The sequence below is a fragment of the Notolepis coatsorum genome, assembly GCF_963971535.1.
Source record: "Notolepis coatsorum genome assembly, chromosome: 7".
NCBI lineage: Eukaryota > Metazoa > Chordata > Actinopteri > Aulopiformes > Paralepididae > Notolepis > Notolepis coatsorum.
The window spans coordinates 33,455,684-33,481,328 of record NC_140171.1 but is presented as its reverse complement, the minus strand read 5'-3'; the positions used below and the strand labels follow the sequence as shown (position 1 = coordinate 33,481,328).

Sequence of the window (25,645 nt, the reverse complement as noted above, 5' to 3'; positions counted from 1 at the left end):
GTAGGCGCGACAGCATGGATGAAAGCCAGCCAGCCTCTTCCTAGAGACGGGCTCGAGTGATGCTCCTCACGGGTAGATCCCACACAGCAGTGGGGTAGACGGTTCTCTGCTCCAGCAGCCACAGTACCAAAAGCAATATAATCCAGCCGGAAAAGGCTCTGCATTCGCCGGTGTAGATTCTCCTGTGCACGGTACTTCACATTTAACTAGGTCGAACTTGACGTTATTTCACTAAGCTCTGACACTTTTACTATCCTATTCGCACGCGGTTCTAAATGCTCTATTTAGACGCAAGGTTGCTCACTTCACTTGGTCGTTGACTCGTGGTGAAGGCTTTAACGTAATGAACTCAACTAGACGTTACTTTGAACGAATGATGAACTGAATGAACTGATACTTTGAACGAAGTGCTGCTGTTTCCACCTGCGCCGTATTTATACGTAAGGTGAATTATCTAGTGCCAACCTCAGTTCTGTCTCGTATTACTGCGCAAACCTGGACATGTTGAGACAAGCCTTGGCGGTGGCTTTGAACTCGCCATTGGGGGTATGGCCGTTGGCGCCTAGGGGTCGCTGTCCAATAGGAGAACGAATATTATGGTCTGGTTTGTACCTAGGTAAAGGGATATTCCGTGTATATATACAAAGAATATACAAGGGATATCAGACGATATACAAATATTATACAAGGGATATCAAGCAATAAATATATTCGGTTTAATCTGACCCTTTGTAACATAGTATTGTATATTATATGGTAACTCAGTTACGTCTATTCTGCATCGAACATTGTACATATGTCTATACTGAACACTGTGACCTCATTTTCTACTTCTAAATTACATGCTATACTATGTTATTTGATACTATCTTGTCTAGCACAGTCTCTGGAGCGTAACAGTAAGAAGCATTTTGTATGAAAGTATTCTGTACTTCTGTATGACAACTATTAAAGAAACTTGAAACTTGAAACTCAACCACTGGCGAGATAACCCGACTATACTCTGGCATGGCGCTGAATGTGGAACACGCCAACATTTTGAGAAATTATCTTACCGTTTTCTCCAGAGAGAGACAAGAAGATAGATACCAGTTTCCTCTCTGTGCGTTCAGTAGAAAGCTATCTGGCTGCATGTTAGCCTAGCTTAGCAGAATGAATGGAAGCGGACATGGCTGGTTAGCCTTCCGGGGAGAGGTGTTAGTTGGACAATGCCTAGGCAGCTAACCGGCCATGTCCGCTTCCATTCATTGTGCTAAGCTAGGCTAACATGCAGCCAGATAGCTTTATTTTTTTTAATTTTTTTACTTTCTCTTTTTCCCCCTCCTTTTTCCGTTTGACCCCCATCCCAATGTTAGTCGTTATGCCAATTCCCAATCCCCTACCTGGTCGTTGCATGCTTTGCCCCCTACCGTCAGTCTGGGAGGGCGGAGAGTCCGGAGACTATCACATGCTTCCTCTGACACATGTGTAGCCAATCCCCACTTCTTTTCACCTGGCAGCGCGGACTCTCACTGGGGGAGTGTAACGTGTGGAAGGATCACACTACCTCTCCCAGATCCTTCCCTTGCTGTGTAGGTGCCCCGACCGAACTGTAGGAGTTGCTGTTTTACAACGACCAGGACCCACCCTCGCCGGCTTCCCACCCGCTGACACTGCCAATTGTGTCAGTATGGACGGTCGACCAAGCCGGAGGCACCACAGCTGGATTCGATCCCACAGTCTATGTGGTGGTAGACAGACGCTTAGTCCGCTGCGCTACCCGGCCGCCCTCCCAGATAGCTTTCTACTGAACGCACAGAGAGGAAACTGCTATCTATCTTCTTGTCTCTCTCTGGAGAAGACAATACGCTAATTTCCCAAAATGTTGGCGTGTTCTTTTAACACTTTAACTGCCGGAAGACGCTTTTAGGCGTCCTTCCCCGCCATGCTCAAGTTGCCGAAGATGCCGTAACTCGTCTTTGATATCAATATTTCAAAAATCTGTGATCGGAATCATATTTCCTTTCCGGGGCCCTGAGACACAAGTGTGATCTCCTCTCAATCCTCTAGCGGTTCAAGACCGCCATCTGGTGGCCGATCGGCAGATCGAAAAAACGGATGTTACCTTTAACCCGGTAGGACTCACTCCATATGGGGTCCGGGCACTCGCTAGTGTTAGAGAGACTCAGTCTTCACACAGTGAACATCGATCGCTGCAAATAACTCGAAAAAACAACATGATTTGGACGTATATATTATTATACAACCTGGAAATGGACCGGATATTTCTATATCCCATAATAGGAAAATGTCTGTTCCACGCTCATCGCCCAACGGCGCGAGGAAGATACGGTAAGATTCAGCGTTATTTTTCAATGTGTACGATACTAACTGCTATGATGAACATTTGACCCACATTAGATGAATGGTATAACGCTGCCCACGGAATTATAAACGCCCCCTCGGCCATCCGGTCAACATCAGATTATGTGTAGTAACTTCCAGAAGTCCGTCCAGTTGGATTTTTTTTATATCGCGCCGATTGCTATCAAACTGTATTTGATCAATATAATGCATTTGGGGCTATAAATCACGTTCTGGAGAAAGCTGCAGAAAGAGATGAAAACATACTTATACTTTAGATCATATTTTAGTATGAATATGTGAATGAAAAAGTTTAACGTTCATACACCCTGAACAATACATATAGGACATTGAATGGGCCCTAATAATGGCAATTTAGCAATAGAATTAAAAAAGTTATAGCCCTGCAAAGAAGGGGAACTTCTACATAGACAAATAGAGCTGGCAACCTATGGTATATCATGAATTTAGCCTTAGGCAATCAAAGTGTTAAGGAAAGTAGTAAGGACGTTGTTTTGCTTAGGGGGGTTGGAAACAGGGAACAAAAAGCTTCCGGGGGCCAAGCAACCGGCGACTTAAGGGGTCCCCACACGGCGAGCGATTTAAGTCAGGCGACCGATTTTTTTTGCGAGCCGACAGACAGAATTGTATCGCCTTCATTGTTATGAATGAGAGAACCCACACGGCAGGAGATTCTGAAACGACCATCGCGCAACTATTTCTGTCGCCTCGCAAAAAATCGCCTCGATCCTATTTTTTGAGGCGACACAGCAGGACAATGAGGAAATAACATGACTTCTACAGTAGAAGCAGTACAGAAGTTCTACTGGTGTATCATTTGTACACCTTTAATGTATCATTCAATACATTCATTGATCAATAGCCTACGTATTATTACCATGCTAGTTATGTTCATTATTATTAACGGGAACAATTTAAATAAATAACGTTAGTTTGAGAAGCTATAGTGGCCGCTTGTCATTAACTAATAAATGAACAATGCGCCACGATGCATCTACTAGTGTTTTAATACTCGGGTAACAAAATAAGTTGTGGATGTTGACAGAGTTTAATGTCCAGGCTGCAGCTGATGTAGTTTGTAAGGTTTATTGTCCAAAGAAAATTATCGTTGAGAATAAAACAGTTTGCGTCTTCCGTGAAAAAAAACACTCTTTCAGCAGCTGCATAACAATACTTGTCCAATTGGTGGTAGTGAACGTATCGTAGCGATCAGGCATGCAGTAATGTCAGGAAGAATGAGGAGAGGTTGTATTCGTATATGATGGTTTAATTCCAGCTCAATATGGGTTTTACAGGTTAATACTCTCTCGTAACGCACAACACAGCTACCTGCTAATTATATATACGCTCGCTTCACGACAAACTAACGTCCGGTCCCGGCCGGCGGTCCTTCCTCCTATATCTCCCGGGGGGAAACACCCCCAGCTAAACAGAGCGACACATAGCTTATGCATCTCATTATACCTGAGAACGGTCGCCTCTGGTGTGGGGGGCTAAGCGATTGTCATTGAGCGACAGGCGATCACATCGCCAGGCGACGTCTGTCGCCCGCCGTGTGCAGACCACTTTACAGTACAAACAGACATGCGCTCCGAATGGCCATGCTTTGAATGGGCACTACGCTCGTTCTATCAAAGGACAAATGTGATGTGCTGTCACCTTTCCTGTTCACCCTCTATACCTCAGGCTTCTGCTTCAACTCAGGTACGTGTCACCTACGCAAGTTGACTCCTCCAATGACTCCTCCATCGTCAAGTTACATCACGGACAACAACGAGGATGAGTACAGAGCCCTGGTGGAGAGCTTCGTAGGGTGGTGCGACAACAACCACCTCCAACTCAACATCAGCAAGACCAAGGAGCTGGTGGTGGACTACCGGAGAAGCAAGAAGAGCCCCCCAACTCCCATCACTATCTTAGGGGAGGAGGTGGAGGTAGTGGAGACCTACAGGTTTCTGGGAGTATGAACAATAAACTGGACTGGTCTGTCAACACGCCCTCAACAGGAAGGGACAGAGCAGGCTTTTCTTCCTGAGGAGACTCAAGTCCTTCAACATACAGGCATCTGCAGTCCTCTTTTTCTCTCTGGTATGCTGCAGGGGGGGGGCGTAACATCAACTTAAGAGGCACTAACAAACTGAACAAGCTGGTGAGGAAGGCTAGCTCTGTAATGGGAATCAAACTGGACAATCTGGAGGTGGTTTGCGAAGGGGAGGATGAGAAAGAAGGTGGATGCTATTCTGGAGAACCCCTCACCACGCCCTCTATGAGGAGCTAGCTAAGATGAGGAGCATGTTCAGTCAGACTCATTTTCAGCCATTTGTCCTTCAGACTGCAGGGTGACGCATGCACACACACACACACAGACACACGCACATACAAAGAAACAGTTAGACACGCGCACACACACACAGACAGGCAGACATGCGTGCATACACAGAAACCCGTGTGACTGTTCAGAGCCTTCAGGGTATTGTGACTGTGAGCGTGGCGTGGGTGTGTGCGGTCTCCCTCTCTAAAGTGAAAGGTACACAAAAGATGTAGGACAAAAGATACTGAAATGTGTGTCTGCTGTCTGCTCTAGTCTAGTGTGTGTGTGTGTGTATCTGTCTGTGTGCCTGTGTGTATATGTGTGTATCTTTTTGCTAGTGTACGTTTGTGTGCTTGTGTCTGTGTGTGTGTGTGTATATATATTAGGGGTGTAACGATGCAACCTCACAACAATTAATTTCGATTACGATTATTCAGGCAATGATTCAATGCATCATGAAATCTCTTCATTTGACCACGATTCGATTAGATTAGATTAATTTTCGAAAAATTTCTCGATACATTTTCTATCAGTTCCCCAAAAAGAAAATAACATAAATCTTTTTATTTATTTATTTTCGATTAATTTCGATTATAATAGATTCTAACATTTTCAAATCGATGCAGTTGAATCGTCACATTAGAATCGATTCATTTCGATTAATCGATGCATCGTTACACCCCTAATATATATTATACATGCTTGTGTGTGTGTATGTATACTTGTGTATCTGTCTGTGTGTGTATGCTTGTGTGTGTATATGCTTGTGTGTCTATCTGACTATGTGTCTGTGTGTGTATATGATTGTGTGTCTGTGTGTGTATATATGGTTGTGTATCTGTGTGTGTGTATCTGTGTGTGTGTGTGTGTGTGTGTGTGTGTGTGTGTGTGTGTGTGCGCGCGCGTGTGCGTGTGCGTGTGTGTGTGTGTGTGTGTGTGTGTGTGTGTATATATATATATATGCTTGTTTAAACAACAGGTAGGTCCGACCACGCATTGTGATTGGTCAAGAGCGTTCTAAGCCGTGAGTATTATTCAGGATACACTCATGGTTAAATCACCATGAATATACCACTGCGCTGGCTTTAGAATGTTGTAGAAAGTTTCAACTGCCATTCATTAAACGGAAACTGTCAACATGACCTACTCCGCGGACAACGTTACTTTTGATTTAACATACCCGTTAACTATAAACGAGTGGATAGATATATAGGAGTCTAATGCAAGCGAAAGTCAGAAAAAGTCATCAGCACCTCGGACAGTTCCAGTTCAATGCCCAGGCTGTCGACTTGGTGGTGTTGAAGGATTAATAGCGTCTTTTCTCCAGCGTGTCTAGCTCATCTTTCGTTGGCATGTCTAATAATGCTGTTTTTATGAATACCGTTAGATGTAGGCCCGTCCTCTATATCTATCCACTCGTTTATAGACTAATATGTCATTTGTTTGCGTTGCCAAGCTGGTTGATAGCCTACTCCATTTGAAATTCCATAGCAACGATACATCTTTAGGAAAAATTTGTCTACGCCAAGTTCACTGAAATCGATATAAAAGACCCTAGAATTGTCTGTATTCATCCTATATTTTCCCCAACTTGCTGTATAAAAGCAATAATATCCAATCCAACTTTATTTATAAAGTGCTTTAACAGTCACAGGGGCACAAAGTGCTGTACAGAGGGAGCATATTAAAAACTATAAGCAGCACTAAAAATAGTAAAAAAAAAAAAACAAGAGTACCAAAAAAGAGAAGAAAAAAAGGTAAACATAGGCAGCAATACAAATTTAAATGGATCAGAGTACTTAAAAAATAATATTTAAAAGCAAAGGACACAGTAACAAAACGATACAACAATAACACAGTAAGACAATAAGATCATAAAATCAACAAGCTACATGGTGTCGAAAGCCAGAGAGAAAAGGTGGGTCTTAAGGAGGCCTTTGAAACGGGGCAGTGATGAGGCCTGCCTAATCTGCAGTGGCAGCTCGTTCCACATTTTGGGGGCGACAACGGAGAAGGCACGGCCCCCCTGAGCTTACACCTAGTTGTAGGCACTACTAGGAGCAGCTGGTCAGCTGACCTGAGAGAGCGAGAAGGTGTATAGACCTGCAACAGCTCAGAGAGGTAGGGTGGGGCAAGGTCATGAAGAGCTTTAAAAGCAAATAAAATAATTTTAAAATGAATCCTAAAGTGCACGGGGAGCCAGTGGAGTGAGGATAAAATCGGTGAGATGTGGTCATATTTACGAGTGCCAGTTAAAAGACGTGCAGCGGCGTTCTGCACCATTTGAAGGCGAGCCACTGAGGATCCACTCACCCCTATATAGAGTGCATTGCAGTAATCCAGCCTAGTCGTCACAAATGCATGGATTACTGCTTCAAAATGCTGCGCCTGTAGGATGGGCTTAATTTTGGCCAGCTGCCTCAACTGGAAAAAGCTCGATTTGACCACGGCCTTGATCTGGCTGTCAAATGTAAGGTCTAATAATACACTTGAACCAGTGTGATATTCAGACTGCAGGGATATTCAGACTCGAGCTTCGCTCTCGTGGCTGCGGGCGCATCACAGCCGTGGCAATATTCATGATATTCCACTGGTTCTCGTATATTATTGTGTTTGTGTGGTGTGCGTGCGTGCGTGCGTCCACATGCACCAAGCCTACCTTGGGGTCTGTACTGGCAGACGTAGGCTCTCTTGGCGTTGCAGGGGTGTGAGCTAGGGAGGGCGTCCTGGTCGAGGGACACACACACGTTGCCGGGGACCAGCTGGGACCTGGTGCTCTGGCCCCCCTCACCAGGCCCCGCCTCCGAGCCGTCCACCCAGCGCAGCGAGCCCGGGGAGCCCACATCACTCAGACCCAGCCACACGCCTCGCTCCCTGGAGGACAGAGGGGCACATAAACACAGGTTAGCCCACATACCAAGGTTATTATAGTTAACTGAAAAAAGACTAGACTTTAGAAAAAATGTGTAAATACTATATTATGTACTTACAAAACGAACTCAAATGAAATAAAGATATACAGAACTTTGTCTTTACTTTTAGTCTTTGTCAATTTGGTCAACACAGCAAGCATGAGGAGGCGACTGGGATGTCTACATGATTGGTGAGATATGAACGGGGGCGGGGAAAACATAGGCCTTTCAAATATATACAGTATATATATACGTATACTTCTGTCAAGACAAAATATGATAAGAACATATAAGTGCTGATCTGTAATCTGTCTAAACTGCGCTCAAGGCTTAGGTGCACATTGTGAGAATCCAATGTCAAAAGTCTGGATGAAACAGCGCCTTCTTCACTTACAGTTTTTTTGGATTGCATAAACACAAAATTCTCAAGTATTACACAATTATCAAAACCTTACACTCTGCTACTTGCTACACTACAAGTAGCAAAACATGAGCCCAGATTTCCACCACTATTAGCCCTTTTACACCACCCGGGCTCCGGTTCAAGCTCCAGCTCCAGCTCCGTTCTGAACCCTCTGAACCTTGGTGCTCTCTGGCGAACCAGCCCGCGTTTACACCCATTTAAGCATAACCAACATTCCACCGTCTCCGTCATCAGCGGGGGCGTTACTCAGGCGGAGGTAAAAATAATGCGTGGAGAAAGGCTTATTTAGTGAGCCTCAATGCGCGAGCGCACACACAAAAGCACACACTCACACACACGCACTGTATACGTTTTGAAATTAATCGTTCCAGCAAAGTAGGCTTCTATTATTCAAATTACTGTTTTAATGGAAATCATTGTAGTAAGTCCTACTATAGAACATGACATATTAGCATGACATCTGATTTATTAATGCCAATACAAAAAATTTGGGACAAACGCAATTGGCACAAGTGTAAATGATGGATTAGTCACTCACAGTTAACACTTTGAGTGCCAACGACGCTATATGTCGTTAGTTCATGCCGACCGTTGAATGCCAGCGACGATATATAGCGTTTTTTTGTCGTTTTTATTATTATTAGCGATTTGAATTCATATTTCATCAATCTAGTCTCACGTTAGTGCTGCAAACTCTCTCTGAGATCCATTGGGAAAATACCGCCCCCTATCGTCTCTCCCTGTTGTACTGCACCCCATTGGATTAGACTGAATGAAAGACATGGGGGGGGGGGGGGGGGATTCCAGTTTCCTCATTTTACTTCTCCGGCAAGCCATCCGAAGAGATCCAAGTCATTGCCGAGCCGCAAAACAGTGTGGAATACATATTTCCAGTACCCAGCGCTGAATCAATAAACGCGATCGATATTTGGAATGACGATCAGGAATTGGAATAATCTTTTTGGGGAACATCTGATCTGAGGTAAGGAATCTATTTTACCAGTCTTAGGATAATCAGAGCTGTTTTCACAGAGATATCAGCGTGTGCCATATGTGTGTGTGTGTGTGTGTGTGTGTGTGTGTGTGTGTGTGTGTGTGTGTGTGCGCGCTGATCAGGAAATGAGAGAATCGATTTTTCAGCTCGCTTCTCTAGCGTGCATAAGTACACATATGTGACCCAGTCTGGTGATGATGCCTACAAGTCGGCAGGGTGAAATGACAGAGAGACACAATAAAATAAAATAAAAATGTTGTTGTGTTTTTTTTGTGTTGTTGATATAATTACAGTTCGAGTGTTGAAGAACATATTTAGTATAATAGCGAACAGATATAATAACTCTAATTGTAAGAATTCTGTGTTTAAAAAAGGCTGTTTTGAAACAGTTTGTCCTCTCCACAGAGGAGAGGTGGGGGGGCTGGGTTTATTTTTGCATCTGAATAGCTGTGCGTTGGGAGGTACGCCCACGCTGTGTTTATTCAGATTCACTGAGCCAGGTAAAGGCATTCACACAGAGAGAGTCATTACCGTTAACGATGGACGCACAGAGATTGTCAGTATACGTGGCCTGGCGCACTCAGGTTTGACAAGGTCCCCGGTCGAGGAGCGCAAAATCCATGGACTGAGGAGAGCTTTGTACTCGATCCCCTGCGCGGTATTCCAGCCTGCTGTACGGGACCACACAATGTCCAAACATGTTCGTATAGCTTATTCCCCCCGACTCGACAACGTGAATGCACCACCGGTGGCGATCAAAAGCTATGAACGCACAGCCATGTATATCTTTCCAAAATCGACGCTCCAAATTATAAAGCGGCTTTTCTCCACAAACACTCTCATAACATTCCCCCAAAGGACGCGCGGCTGTGCGCGTGAAAACCAGACTTGCGAGTACAAGTTTATACCCAACTATGCGCGGTGTGCATATCAAATGCACAATGCCAGTGGAAGGTCTGTTTTAGTTTGGAGTGCCTTTCAGCGCAGTGACATTGCAGCTTCTTTTCAGAAAAGCGCCAGGTCCCACCGCCGTTGCATGGCGAGTCAGTCCCAAATCTGCAGCCTTTTTGTGAATATTTACTCATATTTATTTAATCTAGTGTGAATATCTACTCATTTATTTAATCTAGTGTGAATATCTACTCATATTTATTTAATCTAGTGTGAATATCTACTAATTTATTTAATCTAGTGTGAATATCTACTAATTTATTTAATCTAGTGTGAATATCTACTCCTACTGAATCTATTCCTATTTATTGAATCTAGTGTGAATATGTACTCATATTTACTGAATCTAGTGTGTATATCTACTCCTATTTACTGAATCTAGTGTGAATATCTACTCTTATTTACTGAATCTAGTGTGTATATCTACTCCTATGTAAAGCAGTGCTACAGCACATTTCCTTGTATGCCAGTTCGGGGTCATAACCTACCCAAGAGTCACCAACCGAACAGTGACAGTCCATTCCCTGAGTTTAGCTTTATTATACAGGAATATTATCACCCGGGTACGTCCAGTGATTTGTGATTTAATTGCAGAATGAATCTGTGATTTGTATGCCCCCCCCTGTTTTGGGGTAAGAGTGGATGCATGATTGCATCCATTCTAATCTGTCATGACAGCATGCCTGTCACAGCACTTAATTATGTTAATACTATTCCGAAACCACGACCCTAGGGGTATAATTAAAGTCTAAGAGTAAATCATCAGTGCTCTTTCATTCTTTTGAAAGAGTACGACTGGGAGAGAAGCCCCGACTTTTCCTACTTTCCACTTAGAAAAATGCGACGTCAAATCCCCTTGTTCAAAATGATCGTCCTTCATCAGTTTAAACCAGTTGTGTTTCTGATCAAGCCTGAAGTAGCCTTGTTACCAAACTGCTGCGGGGGGGAAGCTGCTGGTTATCAGTTAATGAGCTTTCACACCAGAGGTACTGTGCTCTGCGTCACAGTGGGCACCGCGTCCATGGAAAACAATGATCTAGCTCAGCGCAGCCCTGTCATTGTGGATACCAGGGACAATATGTATACTGATATATGCTGTGTACTGTAGATAAAATGTCCTCTTATTGTTCTTTTAAATCTATACACAAGGACACAAGGGTCTGTGTATGCCGGTACATTAACTGACTTCAAGGCCTCAAATGATGTGACAAGGGGCAGTTATGATCAACTATTTTAGATACCTTATACAGTACATCAAGTATACTATAAGTACACCATACTATACCTTAGACCCTTTTTCACAGTGGACATTTTGAGATGTCATAGATGGATAAACACAGCTGCAACTAATCACATTATTAATGGGTCTGTTCCATTTAGGTTTGCTAGTGAGCCATACCAGTGAGACAGCAATGTACGATATGGTCCATGGCACTCACACACCTATAATGGAGCAGGCCCAATAATACGTTTATTAGTAGCAGCTGTGTTGATCCATCACCCGTCAAAACGTCTGCTGTGAAAGAGGTCTACTGTAGAGCGAAGTGTTGAAGCTGGCGCTTTTAAATAGTCCCAGAGTGCATATACACTCAAAGTAAATATGATGCTATGCAATAGATTTCAAATATTAAGTACATCCCTCAACAGATGTCAGATCAATTACATTTTCTTTTCCACAAGCCAATTCCTAATAGACTACCTCTTCCCCCCCTGGAGCAATATTTCTTCTTTTATCATTGCACTATCCTGTCAGGAGACAATGGATTTTCATGTAAAAAAGAAAATACTTGGGATTCCCATCTCAGAGATTTAAACTGAAAAAGGAGAAATAGCTGTGAGTGTGATTCCATCCCTGAAATCTAAACAGATGTGTGATTCCATCCCCAAAATCTAAGTGGATGTGTGATTCCATACCCAGGAATCTAAGCGGATGTGTGATTCCATCCCAGGAATCTAAGCGGATGTGTGATTCCATCCCCGAAATCTAAGCAGATGGGTGATTCCATCTCTGAATTCTAAGCGGATGTGTGATTCCATCCCAGGAATCTAAGCGAATGTGTGATTCCATCCCAGGAATCTAAACAAACTGCATTTCCTGTATGAGTGAGCGGAACAGGCAACAAGTATTTTGAGAACGTTTTGTATTCTAATGCAAATCTGCATGTTTTCAGAATAAATTTCAGAGGACAATTATTTCCCTATCCATCTTGTTTTTTTTCTTCAAACTGCTCTGTGACAAAGACCCCGGCCGAATCTCCACACACACACAAAAGCACAAATTAGCACATAAACACACATAGGCACACACACACAAATGCACACACATACGTGCACTGCACACACACACACACACACACACACACACACACACACACACAAATAAACACACACAAACATGTTGTGAACTACAGATTCCTCCTCTCTGGGTGTCGCAGTCACACTGCAGCTGTGCTTTTCCAGATGTGTGTATTTAGTGACCTTCACTGAGTGAGAGACCAAACCCCACGGAGCCTTCCAGCAGCAGAACCAGAACCAGCATCAGGACCAGCAGCAGAACCAGCACCAGCATCAGTAGCAGCATCAGTACCAGAACCAGCACCAGTAGCAGCACCAGCAGCAGAACCAGAACCAGTAGCAGCACCAATAACAGCATCAGTACCAGAAACAGCACCAGCATCAGAACCAGTAGCAGCACCAGTAGCAGCACCAGCACCAGAACCAGCACCAGTAGCAGCACCAGCACCAATAACAGCATCAGTACCAGAAACAGCACCAGCAGCAGCACCAGAACCAGCATCAGTAGCAGCATCAGAACCAGCACCAGTAGCAGCACCAGTAGCAGCACCAGTACCAGAAACAGCACCAGCAGCAGCACCAGAACCAGCATCAGTAGCAGCATCAGAACCAGCACCAGAACCAGCACCAGTAGCAGCACCAGTAGCAGCACCAGCACCAGAACCAGCACCAGAACCAGCACCAGTAGCAGCACCAGTAGCAGCACCAGCACCAATAACAGCATCAGTACCAGAAACAGCACCAGCAGCAGCACCAGAACCAGCATCAGTAGCAGCATCAGAACCAGCACCAGAACCAGCACCAGAACCAGCACCAGTAGCAGCATCAGTAGCAGCACCAGAACCACAACCAGCACCAGTAGCAGCATCAGAACCAGCACCAGAACCAGCACCACAACCAGCACCAGTAGCAGCATCAGAACCAGCACCAGAACCAGCACCAGTAGCAGCATCAGTAGCAGCATCAGAACCAGCACCAGAACCAGCACCAGTAGCAGCACCAGTAGCAGCACCAGCACCAATAACAGCATCAGTACCAGAAACAGCACCAGCAGCAGCACCAGAACCAGCATCAGAACCAGCACCAGAACCAGCACCAGTAGCAGCACCAGTAGCAGCACCAGAACCACAACCAGCACCAGTAGCAGCATCAGAACCAGCACCAGAACCAGCACCACAACCAGCACCAGTAGCAGCATCAGAACCAGCACCACAACCAGCACCAGTAGCAGCATCAGTAGCAGCACCAGAACCAGCACCAGTAGCAGCATCAGTAGCAGCATCAGAACCAGCACCACAACCAGCACCAGTAGCAGTACCAGAACCAGCACCAGTAGCAGCACCACAACCAGCACCAGTAACAGCACCAGCACCCGCACCAGTAGCAGCACCAGTAACAGCACCAGTAACAGCACCAGCACCCGCACCAGTAACAGCACCAGCACCAGAATTGTGCTCGACTCAGTTTAATACAACTGAAGGTGGTTCACAGAGTACACTACAGCAAAGCGAGACTAGCTCAGCATTCAATACCATAGTCCCCTCCAAACTCATAGCCAAGCTCAGGGACCTGGGCTTGAACTATGACCTCTGCCAGTGGGTCTTGGACTTCCAGACGGGTAGACCCCAGGTGGTAAGAGCAGGCAACTGCACCTCCTCATCCATCACAGCGCAGCTAACAATATACTCGTTATTATCACCATACATAACGCTTGCTTATATTGAAACACGTTGAGATTAGGGCCGTTCTTTCAACCTGAAAGTGCACTTTCTTCAACCTCGAGGTAAACAAATCACAGAAGGTAGCCACTGCCGCCTGCCGGCACCATCCAGGTATCGACGTGAGCTAACGGTAGCTAGTTAGCCCGGCCGGCAGCCCGGCACCATCGTATCAACGTGAGCCAGTTGCATTAGGATTAAAAAAATTCAACACTCACTCACCCCGTTTTATATTACATTCCCAAAGAAGTGCCTCCATCTCTCGTAGTCTCGTTGTGCTGGATGAAGTCACTGGCGACTCGTGGAGGCGAGGGTTTTGCTTAAATCCGAACAGACTCCAGTCCTTTAATTGTCCAAATGCGACAGTGTGTGCAAGTTTAGCTCTTGTTTGACAAAACGTTAGCCATCTGTGGTCAGGGAGCTCATCGTGGGCTGGAGTAACGGTGGTTAACTTCGACGCTTCATCGTTCAATGGTAACGTATTATTATTATTGCTTAAGCTTTAGCAGTCTGCTCAGAGATAGAGGAAATGCATACAGGTTAGTGTGATGCACCTCTGTGTTCTCCTCACGTGACTCACAATAGCCAATCAATCATTAGGAAACTGCCCTCTGCTGGCCGTGCTGTGTGTGTGCAGTACCCGTCAAAACTCTGTTTCAGTGTAAATATAAACTGAAACAACTGTGATTTTGACGGTATTGATTTTCAATACCGTCGGTATCTCTAAATACTCTGGTATACCATAATACCGTCATACTAGGGCTGGGCGATATGGCCAAAAACGTTATCGCGATAAAATTATTAAATTATTTTCATATAACTCGATATCGATAATTATCGTCGATATAATGTCCGTCAAGTTTAATTAACTTCTTATGCCCGACGCCGATGGACGGGCTATTAATAGACTTGTTTTGCTGCTGCGAATGTCTCGAGTTGATGTCGTTATCAGTCCGCGCACGTTAGCAGTTAGCCAGAGCAAGCGGTGTATCCCATGACAATTTTATATTAGTATATTGTATAGTATATTGTATGGTAACTCAGTTACTTCTACTCTGCATTGAACATTGTACATATGTCTTACTGAACACTTGTCAAGTTCAAGTTTCTTTAATAGTTGTCATACAGAAGTACAGAATATTTTTATACAAAATGCTTCTTTCTGTTACGCTCCAGAGACTGTGCTAGACAAAAAAAGATAAGTATGAAATAAAATGAGTATAGCATGTAAAAATGTTATGTAAAAATAGAAGTCACGTACGTAGACACAAGTGTTCAGTATGTACATATGTACAATGTTCAATGCAGAATAGAAGTAACTGAGTTACCATACAATATACCATGCAATATACTAATATACAATATACTATATAGTGCAAAGCAGAAATGGGATGAGGTACAATTTAGGTACAATTTACAGTAAGGTGTACTGAGGTATGGGTTGTAGTGCAAATTCTTTGCCAATAAATATAAAGTGTGTCTAGGTGTTCTAAAGTGTGGAGAGTGGGTGCTGCAGTGTGTTGTTTGTTTAAAGTGAGTGTGTGCTTGTGGATGTGTGTGCTGTGAGTGCATTTGATGGTTGTTGCATAGTGTTATTGTTCGTTGAGCAACCTGATGGCCTGGGGATAGAAGCTTCTTCTGAGTCTTTCTGTGCTTGCCATGAGACTCCGGTATCGCTTGCCTGACCGCAGCAGTTCAAAGAGGCAGTTGTTTGGGTGGCTGGAGTCCTTGATAATTCTCTTAGCCTTACCCCTGCACCGCTTGTTGTAAATGTTCTGGAGAGTGGGAAGCCCCCCTCCAATTGTGCGCTCGGCTGAACGGGCCACTCTCTGTAGTCTGTGTCTACGTACGTGACTTCTAATTTATCCCTTCTGCCCCCTTAGCGACTATTTTGTGTTTTTTGCCTATATGTATTTGTGTTTCTGTGTACAACGATGGCTGTGTTGATTATTATGTCATGAAATTGGGTCAGATTGGTCATCTTTGATATATATTCAATATATAAAAGGATCATCATTAAAATACCTTTAAAAAAAAGTTATACACTTTAGCCTGGCAAAAACCTTGGTGTTTTTTTTCTTCCCATTAGGGTTAGGGTTAGGGTTACTCAGACAGAAAGATTAGGAGAAGGTAAAATCTCATCCCTGTGCCCGTGCCCACCCCAACACTTGCTCAACAGTCCCCTAACCTAACCCTAACCCCAACCCTAACCCTAACCCCAACCCTAACCCTAACCCCAACCCTAACCCTAACCCTAACCCTAACCATAAACCTACAAACGGAAATATTTGGAATCTTTGATAGATATGTTGAGTTAGGTTCATAGTGGTATTCATAAAAAAAGAATTGGAACGAAATATTACAAATTAAGTTTTTTATGACCTTGAACGTGATGCAATCTTTTCATGCACTAAGGTGACAACTCTGCAAAATCGTTAGGGGGGCATAAGGGTTATACTTGCTATACTTATTTTATTTTATACTTATCCTAGAGTGTCATCTAGGATACAACCTAGATATTTAACTGAGGGCTGTGATGTTATGGTTGTGCCTCCGGTGGTTATAACAAGTTTGTCCTCCCTGCTTAGCCTTATTATTGAACCCATTAATATGGATTCCGTCTTGCCTAGATGCAGTGACAACCTATTGTCTGTTAGCCAGTTCTTTTTTATTTTTTTGGATATATATATATATATTTTTTTTTATTATTTTTTTTAAACATAACATAAATTTAGACACAAGCATTAACAGTAAATATCCTAAGTAAATCACAGGATTATACATTTCAAATCAATATAAATGTAGTTTACGGGATATATATACCTAATACTTGCAGTCCAATACAATACATACATATGCTCTTGCTCGCTCTACCCCCCCGGACCCCCACTTGGATAATCCATCCATTTTCATTCGTTTCTAACCAGGAACTACAATTCATATGCTAGCTTTTATTCTCTCCACCACTTCTAACCAAATTGCAATGTTAGTTTCACTGATACCTAAAATTCTTGCTGTAGATATCTCTAGATAAATCACATTGAGATAGGTAAGAATCCATACCTTCTGGCAATTTTTTTCTGGTTGAATCCATCGTGAAGCTATCAGCTTTTTAGCAGCTGTTAGCCAGTTCTTTATACTATCGATGTTGTCAGCTAGGATGTCCTGTATATGATTCTTGTCTTTGTGCGACACAAGAATGGCTGAATCATCAGCATATAAAAATAATGGGCTGGTGCAGGCAGCTTTCATATCATTGATGTACAGCAGGAAGAGCAAGGGCCCAAGTACACTTCCCTGAGGGACCCCAGTGCCTTACTTTTTTGAGTGGCCCTCCCATCTAACCAAGCCCAGCAGTACTATGTAATATTACTAGTTAACTATGTATACTCCATAACTGATCAATGTATCATACCTGACCCAGATTATTAGTTATTATTAGTAGGGATGTCCGATATTATCGGCCTACCGATATTATCGGCCAATATCGGCATTAAAATATATATCGGTATCGGTTTAAAATCTTTTTTTTTTATTTATTTTTTTTATTTCTATAACCTTTATTTGCCCAGGCAAGCAAGTAAGAACAAATTCTGATTTTATTTATTGTCAAAAGTATGCATAATGTTGTGTTAATTCCACAACAAGAGATATGAAATTATTCCGTTTTTTGGGGGGGGGGGGACCCTGCATATATCGGTATCGGTTGATATCGGTTGATATCAGTATCGGAAATTAAGAGTTGGACAATATCGGTATATCGGTATCAAAGCCAATATCGAGCATCCCTAATTATTGGTGCTGTCAATAGATAAAAAAAATTAACTTAATTAATCTCACAATTTTCTGTACTTAATCTAGATTAAAAATAGCATTTTTCTACTTAAGACCGAAGCTTGTAACAGATATTCACTTGAGTAAAATCATGGAATTAATGTAAAATCAACACAAAGAAAGTATTTTTAGATTCAAAGACTATTTTAATAGCTTTCTTTGAATACAGTTTTTCTCCTGTGAAATACAAATGTTCAACAAAACCATCAAAATTGACTCAGCTAGACCTCTTTCTTATATCCGCGGCGCTAATATTGAAGATTTTTCACTCCATATATTAATCTGGATTAATTTATTTTAATGCTTTAATAAATTTAAATTAATCTCCAAAGTTAAAGCATTAACTTTGACAGCCCTAGTTATTATTAGTTATATTTATATATTTTTTATTTTATTATTGTTATTAGTAATTATTATTACTATCTGTATTTTATTTGTTCTTGTGTTACGTGTTATGTATAGTCCTACCAGTCGATCCGCGGGGTGGGTGGGTGTGTTTGGGGGGGGGCGAGGGGGGCGGAGTGGGGGGGTTCCGTTGGTGGGGTAGATTATAAAAAAAAGGGAGAAATGGTGAATGAATGATGCTGATTTTGTATTTGTACAAACTGTTGTTTCACCAATAAAAACATTTGTTAAAACATTTTAAAAAAGGGTTAGGCATAATGTCTTCAGATATTGAAGTACTGTGGTACCCATTTTGTTAAAAAAAAAATTAAATTCTTTAAAAAATATATATTATTATTAATTTTAAAACATCTTAAGCCGATATGAATAGGATGTTGTTATCGACCCCCTAATGCTAATAGTTGGTATTTAGATCTGTGATGTTGGATCATGTTAGTAGTATAAGTTCTGAAATATATTTTATGGGTGATTTGAACATTGAAGTCCTTTTGTTGTCCAATGAAAAAAAAAAAAAAAAAATACTAACACAAAAAAAACACCATTACAACATGACCCTGCTAGGGTGCTTTCACACCAGAGCTGTTTGGTCTGGACTATCGGACCAGAATTCGATAGTCCGCTTTTTTGGGGTGGTGTGAATGCGCAGTCGAACTCTGGTGCGGACCAAACATGCGAACTCTGGTCCGCCAAAAAACATAGGTCTCGGTTCGCTTCATCGGACCAAACGCGGACCAAATATAGGAAGTCACCTGATAAACTGTGCATCTTGGGTAGAAGGAAGAAAAAAACACTGCAGCGCGCGGCATTCACTGCAAAACAAGCACACTGTAAACATGTCTCGTGGACAGACTTGGGCGAATGATGAAGTGAAAGCCCTGATCGACATATGGGCAGAAGACCAAATAAAACAGCTGCTTGTGGGCACTCACAAAAACAACGAGGTGTACAAGTTGTTTAGCGAGAGGATGGCTGTAATGGGTTATAATCGAACGATGGATCAATGCCACGTCTCTTCTACTATCACGCTTCTTGTGGCTGTTTGTGTTTTCGCGGATTTCACTTCCTGAAGGGGAGGGATTTCCACTCTGTGTCCAATAGACGAGTGCCATTGATAAGCGACGGATGTATTAGACCCATAGCCATAATTTAAGATATATTTTAAGTACTCGCAAATCTCTAGGGCTGTCTTAAATGCTTCGAAGCTTCGAACGTTCGATTCGATGGCACAAGCTTCGAACATTAAAAAAAAATCGAAGTTTAAAAAAAATAAAATAAAAATTAATATTTTTTTCAAAAAAAAAATTTTTTCAATATTTTTTTTTTACTTCGATTTGTGTGTGTGTGTAGGTGTGTGTGTGTGTGTGTGTGTGTGTGTGTGTGTGTGTGTGTGTGTGTGTGTGTGTGTGTGTGTGTGTGTGTGTGTGTGTGTGTGTGTGTGAACTACCCATCCCAGTTAGGACAGCCGAATCCCGTCCAATCTTTCGCCGTCGACTAAAGACTCACTTCTTCAACCATTATCTGAAATGATAAAAAAAAAAAAAAAAAAAAAAAAAAAAAAAATCTAACCGTGACTAACCTTACTGTCATGCACTTGTCCTAATAAACTAACCTACACTGTAACACGCAACACTTTGATGAACATTGTTACTCAGCTGATAGAGTTGTACCCTTCTTGCTGTCTTGTCGTACAGAACTTGTAAGTCGCTTTGGATAAAAGCGTCAGCTAAATGACTAAATGTAAGTGTGTGTGTGTGTGTGTGTGTGTGTGTGTGTGTGTGTGTGTGTGTGTGTGTGTGTGTGTGTGTGTGTGTGTGTGTGTGTGTGTGTGTAGGTGTGTGTGTGTGTGTGCGCGCACCTTGTAGAATTCCACACATAAGAAAGAAAGATACTGGGATGAATAAACAAAATAGGAAATAAAATGTAGAAATGCATGCAATACATAAATAAATATGAATCTCCATATATGAAATATAACATTTAGATAAGGTGCTACTGAGATGTTTTGGTGAGTTCTTTGTTTTTTTGTGGAAGTTGCCCTTCTTAAAAATGCATGAACATTCACTGATAATTGGTCTGTAGTGGAGTCTACAAGGTCTACATTGCCGGACCATGTAGAATCCGGACCTTGTAGACTGACATAATTCTGTGCATAGTTTAGTCTACACAGACCATATTTCAAATAATCAAAATCTTACTTCATTCATCTTAAACATTCTTGATTTGGGGGATTGGTAGTTCCCATGAAATCTGAAGTTGTTCAAACGACAACAGCGATCCACCTTGAATTAAATCACACAGCCGAGTGAAACCTTGTTGGATGCGTCAGTCACGAAAGGGGCTACTTAATTAATTAATCCAACCCACTTTATTTATAGAGCACATTTAAAAACAACAACGTTTACGAAAGTGCTGTACAAGTCCCACAACATAAGATAAAAAAAATAAAAAATAAAAATATAAAAAAAATATATACATTTTTCTTTTTTTTTTCTCTCTCTCTCGAAGCTTCGAATTAAAATCGAAGCTCGGCCCCGAAGCTTCGATTGCCAAAAAAAGCTTCGAAGGTCAGCCCTACAAATCTCCCCGTCCTCCCATTGATTAAAGTGGTGGCCATCTAGACCTATATTCGCCATATAGCTCTGGCGCTGAATGTGCTAAAAGCACTCAGTGACTTTTTATTTTATTATACATTTTTTATTTCTTTTTTTTAAAGGTGTCAAATCTCCGTCCCTCCGTTCAACCCATTCTCCCAACGTCTCCAAACCTAACTTTTGCGCAGCATTACACAACACAAATTGAGCGCCTCCTGCATTCTGTTCCTACAAAAAGCCATCAAGCTGAGTAAATACCCATAAATCTCAGCTGATTATCCTGGAGTGCCACTAACGGAGTTTCCAGCTCATTATCAGCACATTTCTCTGCCAATGTGTTGTTTTTGTCTGCAAGGAAAATCCACGCTTTTTCTCCGAGTTAACAAAGGCGAATACTCTGCCTCGAGATAGCCACCTCACTTCAGTGTGGTATAGCAGCTGGTTATGCGCAGAGGCAGAGCCCATTTCATTGTGGCCAAGCAGCAACGCTTCTGACAACAAACCTATCCATTGCGACTCCAGGTTACACACAAAAGACCAGACCCCCCTCCCACGATTATAAATGCGGTGTAGTGAGATGTGTATTGGAATACGTCAGCCGCCGTTGATGAAGGGGCGAGACATGGCAAATACACACAGCTGCCGGGTGGAAAACTATGCGACCCGTAGTTTGAGAACCGCTGCTTTAGAGGGTTAACATAGCCAAAAACACCAAAAAACGTATCAAGGACTCCTCCCACCCAGCACATCACCTGTTTGTGTCACAGTCTCTGCCTGACTACCCTTCTTCTCTCTCTCTCTCTCTCTCTCTCTCTCTCTCTCTCTCTCTCTCTCTCTCTCTCTCTCTCTCTCCTCTCTCTCTCTCAGGTATGGAGTTCAGGTGTGCTGCTGTCAGCGGAGCAGCTGATTGACGTCTGTGGGCCGATTACGTCAGTGATATAACTCCGCCTCAGATGTCATGATGCTGCCAGATTGTGTTTCCCAGTTAGTCGTGTTATTGTGCTCTCGTGTATTTATCTAGTCCCTTGTTCTCTGACCGTGCCTAACACTTTATTGTCCTCCTTTCCCTGCAGTCTGATACCTGGCTCTTCACCCTGATCTCTGGCTCTGGATAATGTGTTCTGACTAGTGATGCACCGATGTGAAAATTGTGGTTGATACCGATCCGATAACCGATATTAATATTGCTGTTCTGGCCGATACCGATATTTACCGATGTCGATATCTCTGTAATAAAAACTTTTTTATGATAATCAAATAAAGAGCTATTTTCCAAAACGCATAATATTTTTACTTTTGTAACTTATTTTCAGAAATGACTGATATTTTGAAACTATTTAAGGCCAAAACATGTAAAAAAAAAAAAGATAAAAAAAGATAAAAAAAAAAGAAAAAAAATGATTTTTAATATCGGCCCTATCTTGATATCGGACCGATACCGATGTGTAAATACCGATATTATATCGGCGGCCGATATATCATGCATCACTAGTTCTGACCTCCGCCTGCCTGACAACTCTCCTTGCCTTTTCCCGGAACGTATGAGGAGCCTGAAACCAGTGTATGACCCCTGCCTGTCTGACAACCCTGCCCCGCACATGCTCCCTGGACTGTACGAGACACCCGTTAGATTACAGACCCCTGCCTGGACACCTGATTACTTCTTATTAAATATACCCATACTGGGTTTTGACAAGACCTGTCTGCCTGCCTCTTTGTCTGCATATTGGGTTCAATACGCCTAGTGCCCCGTGACAGTTTGACCTGTGACTCCTTCGACCCAGCACATCAGGTGTTTGACCTGTGACTCCTCCCATCCAGCACATCACCTGTTTGACCTGTGACTCCTCCCACCCAGCACATCACCTGTTTGACCTGTGACTCCTCCCACCCTGCACATCAGCTGTTTGACCTGTGACTCCTCCCACCCTGCACATCAGCTGTTTGACCTGTGACTCCTTCCACCCAGCACATCACCTGTTTGACCTGTGACTCCTCCCACCCAGCACATCACCTGTTTGACCTGTGACTCCTCCAACCCAGCACATCACCTGTTTGACCTGTGACTCCTCCCACCCTGCACATCAGCTGTTTGACCTGTGACTCCTCCCACACAGCACATCACCTGTTTGACCTGTGACTCCTCCCACCCAGCACATCACCTGTTTGACCTGTGACTCCTCCCACCCAGCACATCACCTGTTTGACCTGTGACTCCTCCCACCCTGCACATCAGCTGTTTGACCTGTGACTCCTCCCACCCAGCACATCAGCTGTTTGACCTGTGACTCCTCCCACCCAGCACATCAGCTGTTTGACCTGTGACTCCTCCCACCCAGCACATCACCTGTTTGACCTGTGACTCCTCCCACCCAGCACATCACCTGTTTGATCTGTGACTCCTCCCACCCAGCACATCACCTGTTTGACCTGTGACTCCTCCCAGCCAGCACATCACCTGTTTGACCTGTGACTCCTCCCACCCAGTACATCAGCTGTTTGACCTGTGACTCCTCCCACCCAGTACATCAGCTGTTTGACCTGTGACTCCTCCCACCCAGCACATCAGCTGTTTGACCTGTGACTCCTCCCACCCAGCACATCAGCTGTTTGACCTGTGACTCCTCCCAGCACATCAGCTGTTTGATCTGTGACTCCTCCAACCCAGCACATCACCTGTTTGACCTGTGACTCCTCCCACCCAGCACATCAGCTGTTTGACCTGTGACTCCTCCCACCCAGCACATCAGCTGTTTGACCTGTGACTCCTCCCACCCAGCACATCACCTGTTTGACCTGTGACTCCTCCCACCCAGCACATAACCTGTTTGATCTGTGACTCCTCCCACCCAGCACATCACCTGTTTTATCTGTGACTCCTCCCACCCAGCACATCACCTGTTTGACCTGTGACTCCTCCCACCCAGCACATCACCTGTTTGACCTGTTGTCCTCTGGCAGGCGCTACAGGTCCACCAGAGCTCACACCTCCAGACTCACTAACAGTTCTCTGGTCCATAAGATCTCTAAACACCAGCAGACAGAAATCATCTCACTACCCAATACCCTAGCTGTACAATAATCATCACTCTATATTCACACTGATATGCTATATTTATGATGTTATATTATATATGATTTTATAATTTATTGATTGTATGATATCTTTTGTACCTTCTATATCTGTCTATGCACTGTTTTATAATGACCGGCACTTTTAATTACTTTTAGCAATGACGTGTATTGTGAGGAACTGTGAGTACTGTGTGAGTGATGTGCAGTAGAGTGAATGATACGTGTAGCATGGAGGGATAAATATGTATTGTAGTTTGTTTTTAACTGCACTGATCAGGAGTAGCACTCCTAATTTAATTATATTAGTACAATGGCAATACAGCTTTCTATTCCATTTTCTATTCTATTCTACACACACACACACACACACACACACACACACACACACACACACACACACACACACACACACACACACACACACACACACACACACACACACACCACACACACGCTTTTGGAACACCTATGGATACAAAAAGCATCTTCTCCTACCATACTGTCTGGCTACAGCAGAGATAAAACTATATCTGGCAAGCTGTTTGGAGCTTCTCTTGACAGGACTGCAATCCTCCAAAAAAAAATCAGTTTTTGAGACACACAAACACACGCATACCCCTCCTCCTGTTCCCCATACACACACAAACAAACAAACAAACAAACTCACTGTGTGACTTTGTGAGCCAGCAGGTTGCGCAGTGTGTCTGTGCGGACGACAGCCAGGTCTCCACCGCTGTCAGAACACAGGCGCTCAGCCTCTGTCCAGCCAAACTCCCCCGGGACGATCTGGAAGCAGTGTGACGTCTCGTTGTGGTACACCCCGTCTCTGGGACAGTACGGAGAGGCTGGTGGAAAGACAGACACGTTCATTCAGATCATGTCATTTAACTGCATAAGGAAACCGTACCTTCATTGCCACGTCGTGTCGTGTGGACACAGTGAATAAACAAGGCTGCGCAGATGCTGTAAAATGTTAATTATTTAACTTTTTTCCAACTCTTTTACAGTTCTTATTTATGAAATAAACTAAATAGTACTGTGTGGGGGGAACAATAATATAGTATTATTTATTCAATATGTTAAAGGAAAATAATGAGTATCGGTAGCACCGGTTAGTTTACTTCATCTTTGAGATGCACGTGGAACGTCGTCCAACTCCCTGCATAGGAGTGTGATCACAATACATTGGAATGATAAATCAGGACACGATGCTACTTCATCGTGATGATATTAATAAATACCACGTACCAACCCATCCAACACTTAGATTTCAATCGATGATTGCAACATAACCCATTTTTCTCCATTAGAGAAAACTGGCATTCCTCTGAGAAGGCCGAAGGTCCTTGCTTAAGTTTTACATTTCTGATTTCTTGCCATGAGATTTGACTATTTGGGAAATTCTCCCACATGGATGTCCTAATGTATTACACGGCGCCATTGAATACTATATTCTGATTGGTCAATGGATGCATTCTGTGGTCCATTATTTCTGAATAGTGACCGTTGTGGACAATAGCGGACCACTGGCAAGTATTCATTTACATTGCTACTGCAACGGTTAGTTGGAAGACAAGAGAGTTGTTAAGTAAGGAACAGAGGAAATCACAAGCAGGGGGAAAACAAAGGAGAACATATTGTTCTGTTTTTAATATTGAAATTGTAAGGGGAAAAAAGCTTTCTCTACCCAGGGAACATAGGCTCTTTCTCAACAACGCCCTGCTTCAAGCGTTCAGAGTCTTCTACCGCTGGCCACTGAAACTCCACTACA

The 25,645-nt window shown here is 43.1% G+C and overlaps 1 protein-coding gene across 1 annotated transcript in view; it reads right to left on the bottom strand.

The window, feature by feature from the left end:
- pkd1a (polycystic kidney disease 1a) overlaps positions 1 to 25,645 on the bottom strand; it is a 228,555-nt gene that overhangs the window by 129,202 nt on the left and 73,708 nt on the right. Inside the window, 2 exon segments of the mRNA XM_084318240.1 lie at positions 7,335 to 7,549; positions 24,542 to 24,719. Coding sequence (XP_084174366.1) covers positions 7,335 to 7,549; positions 24,542 to 24,719 — 393 coding nt within the window.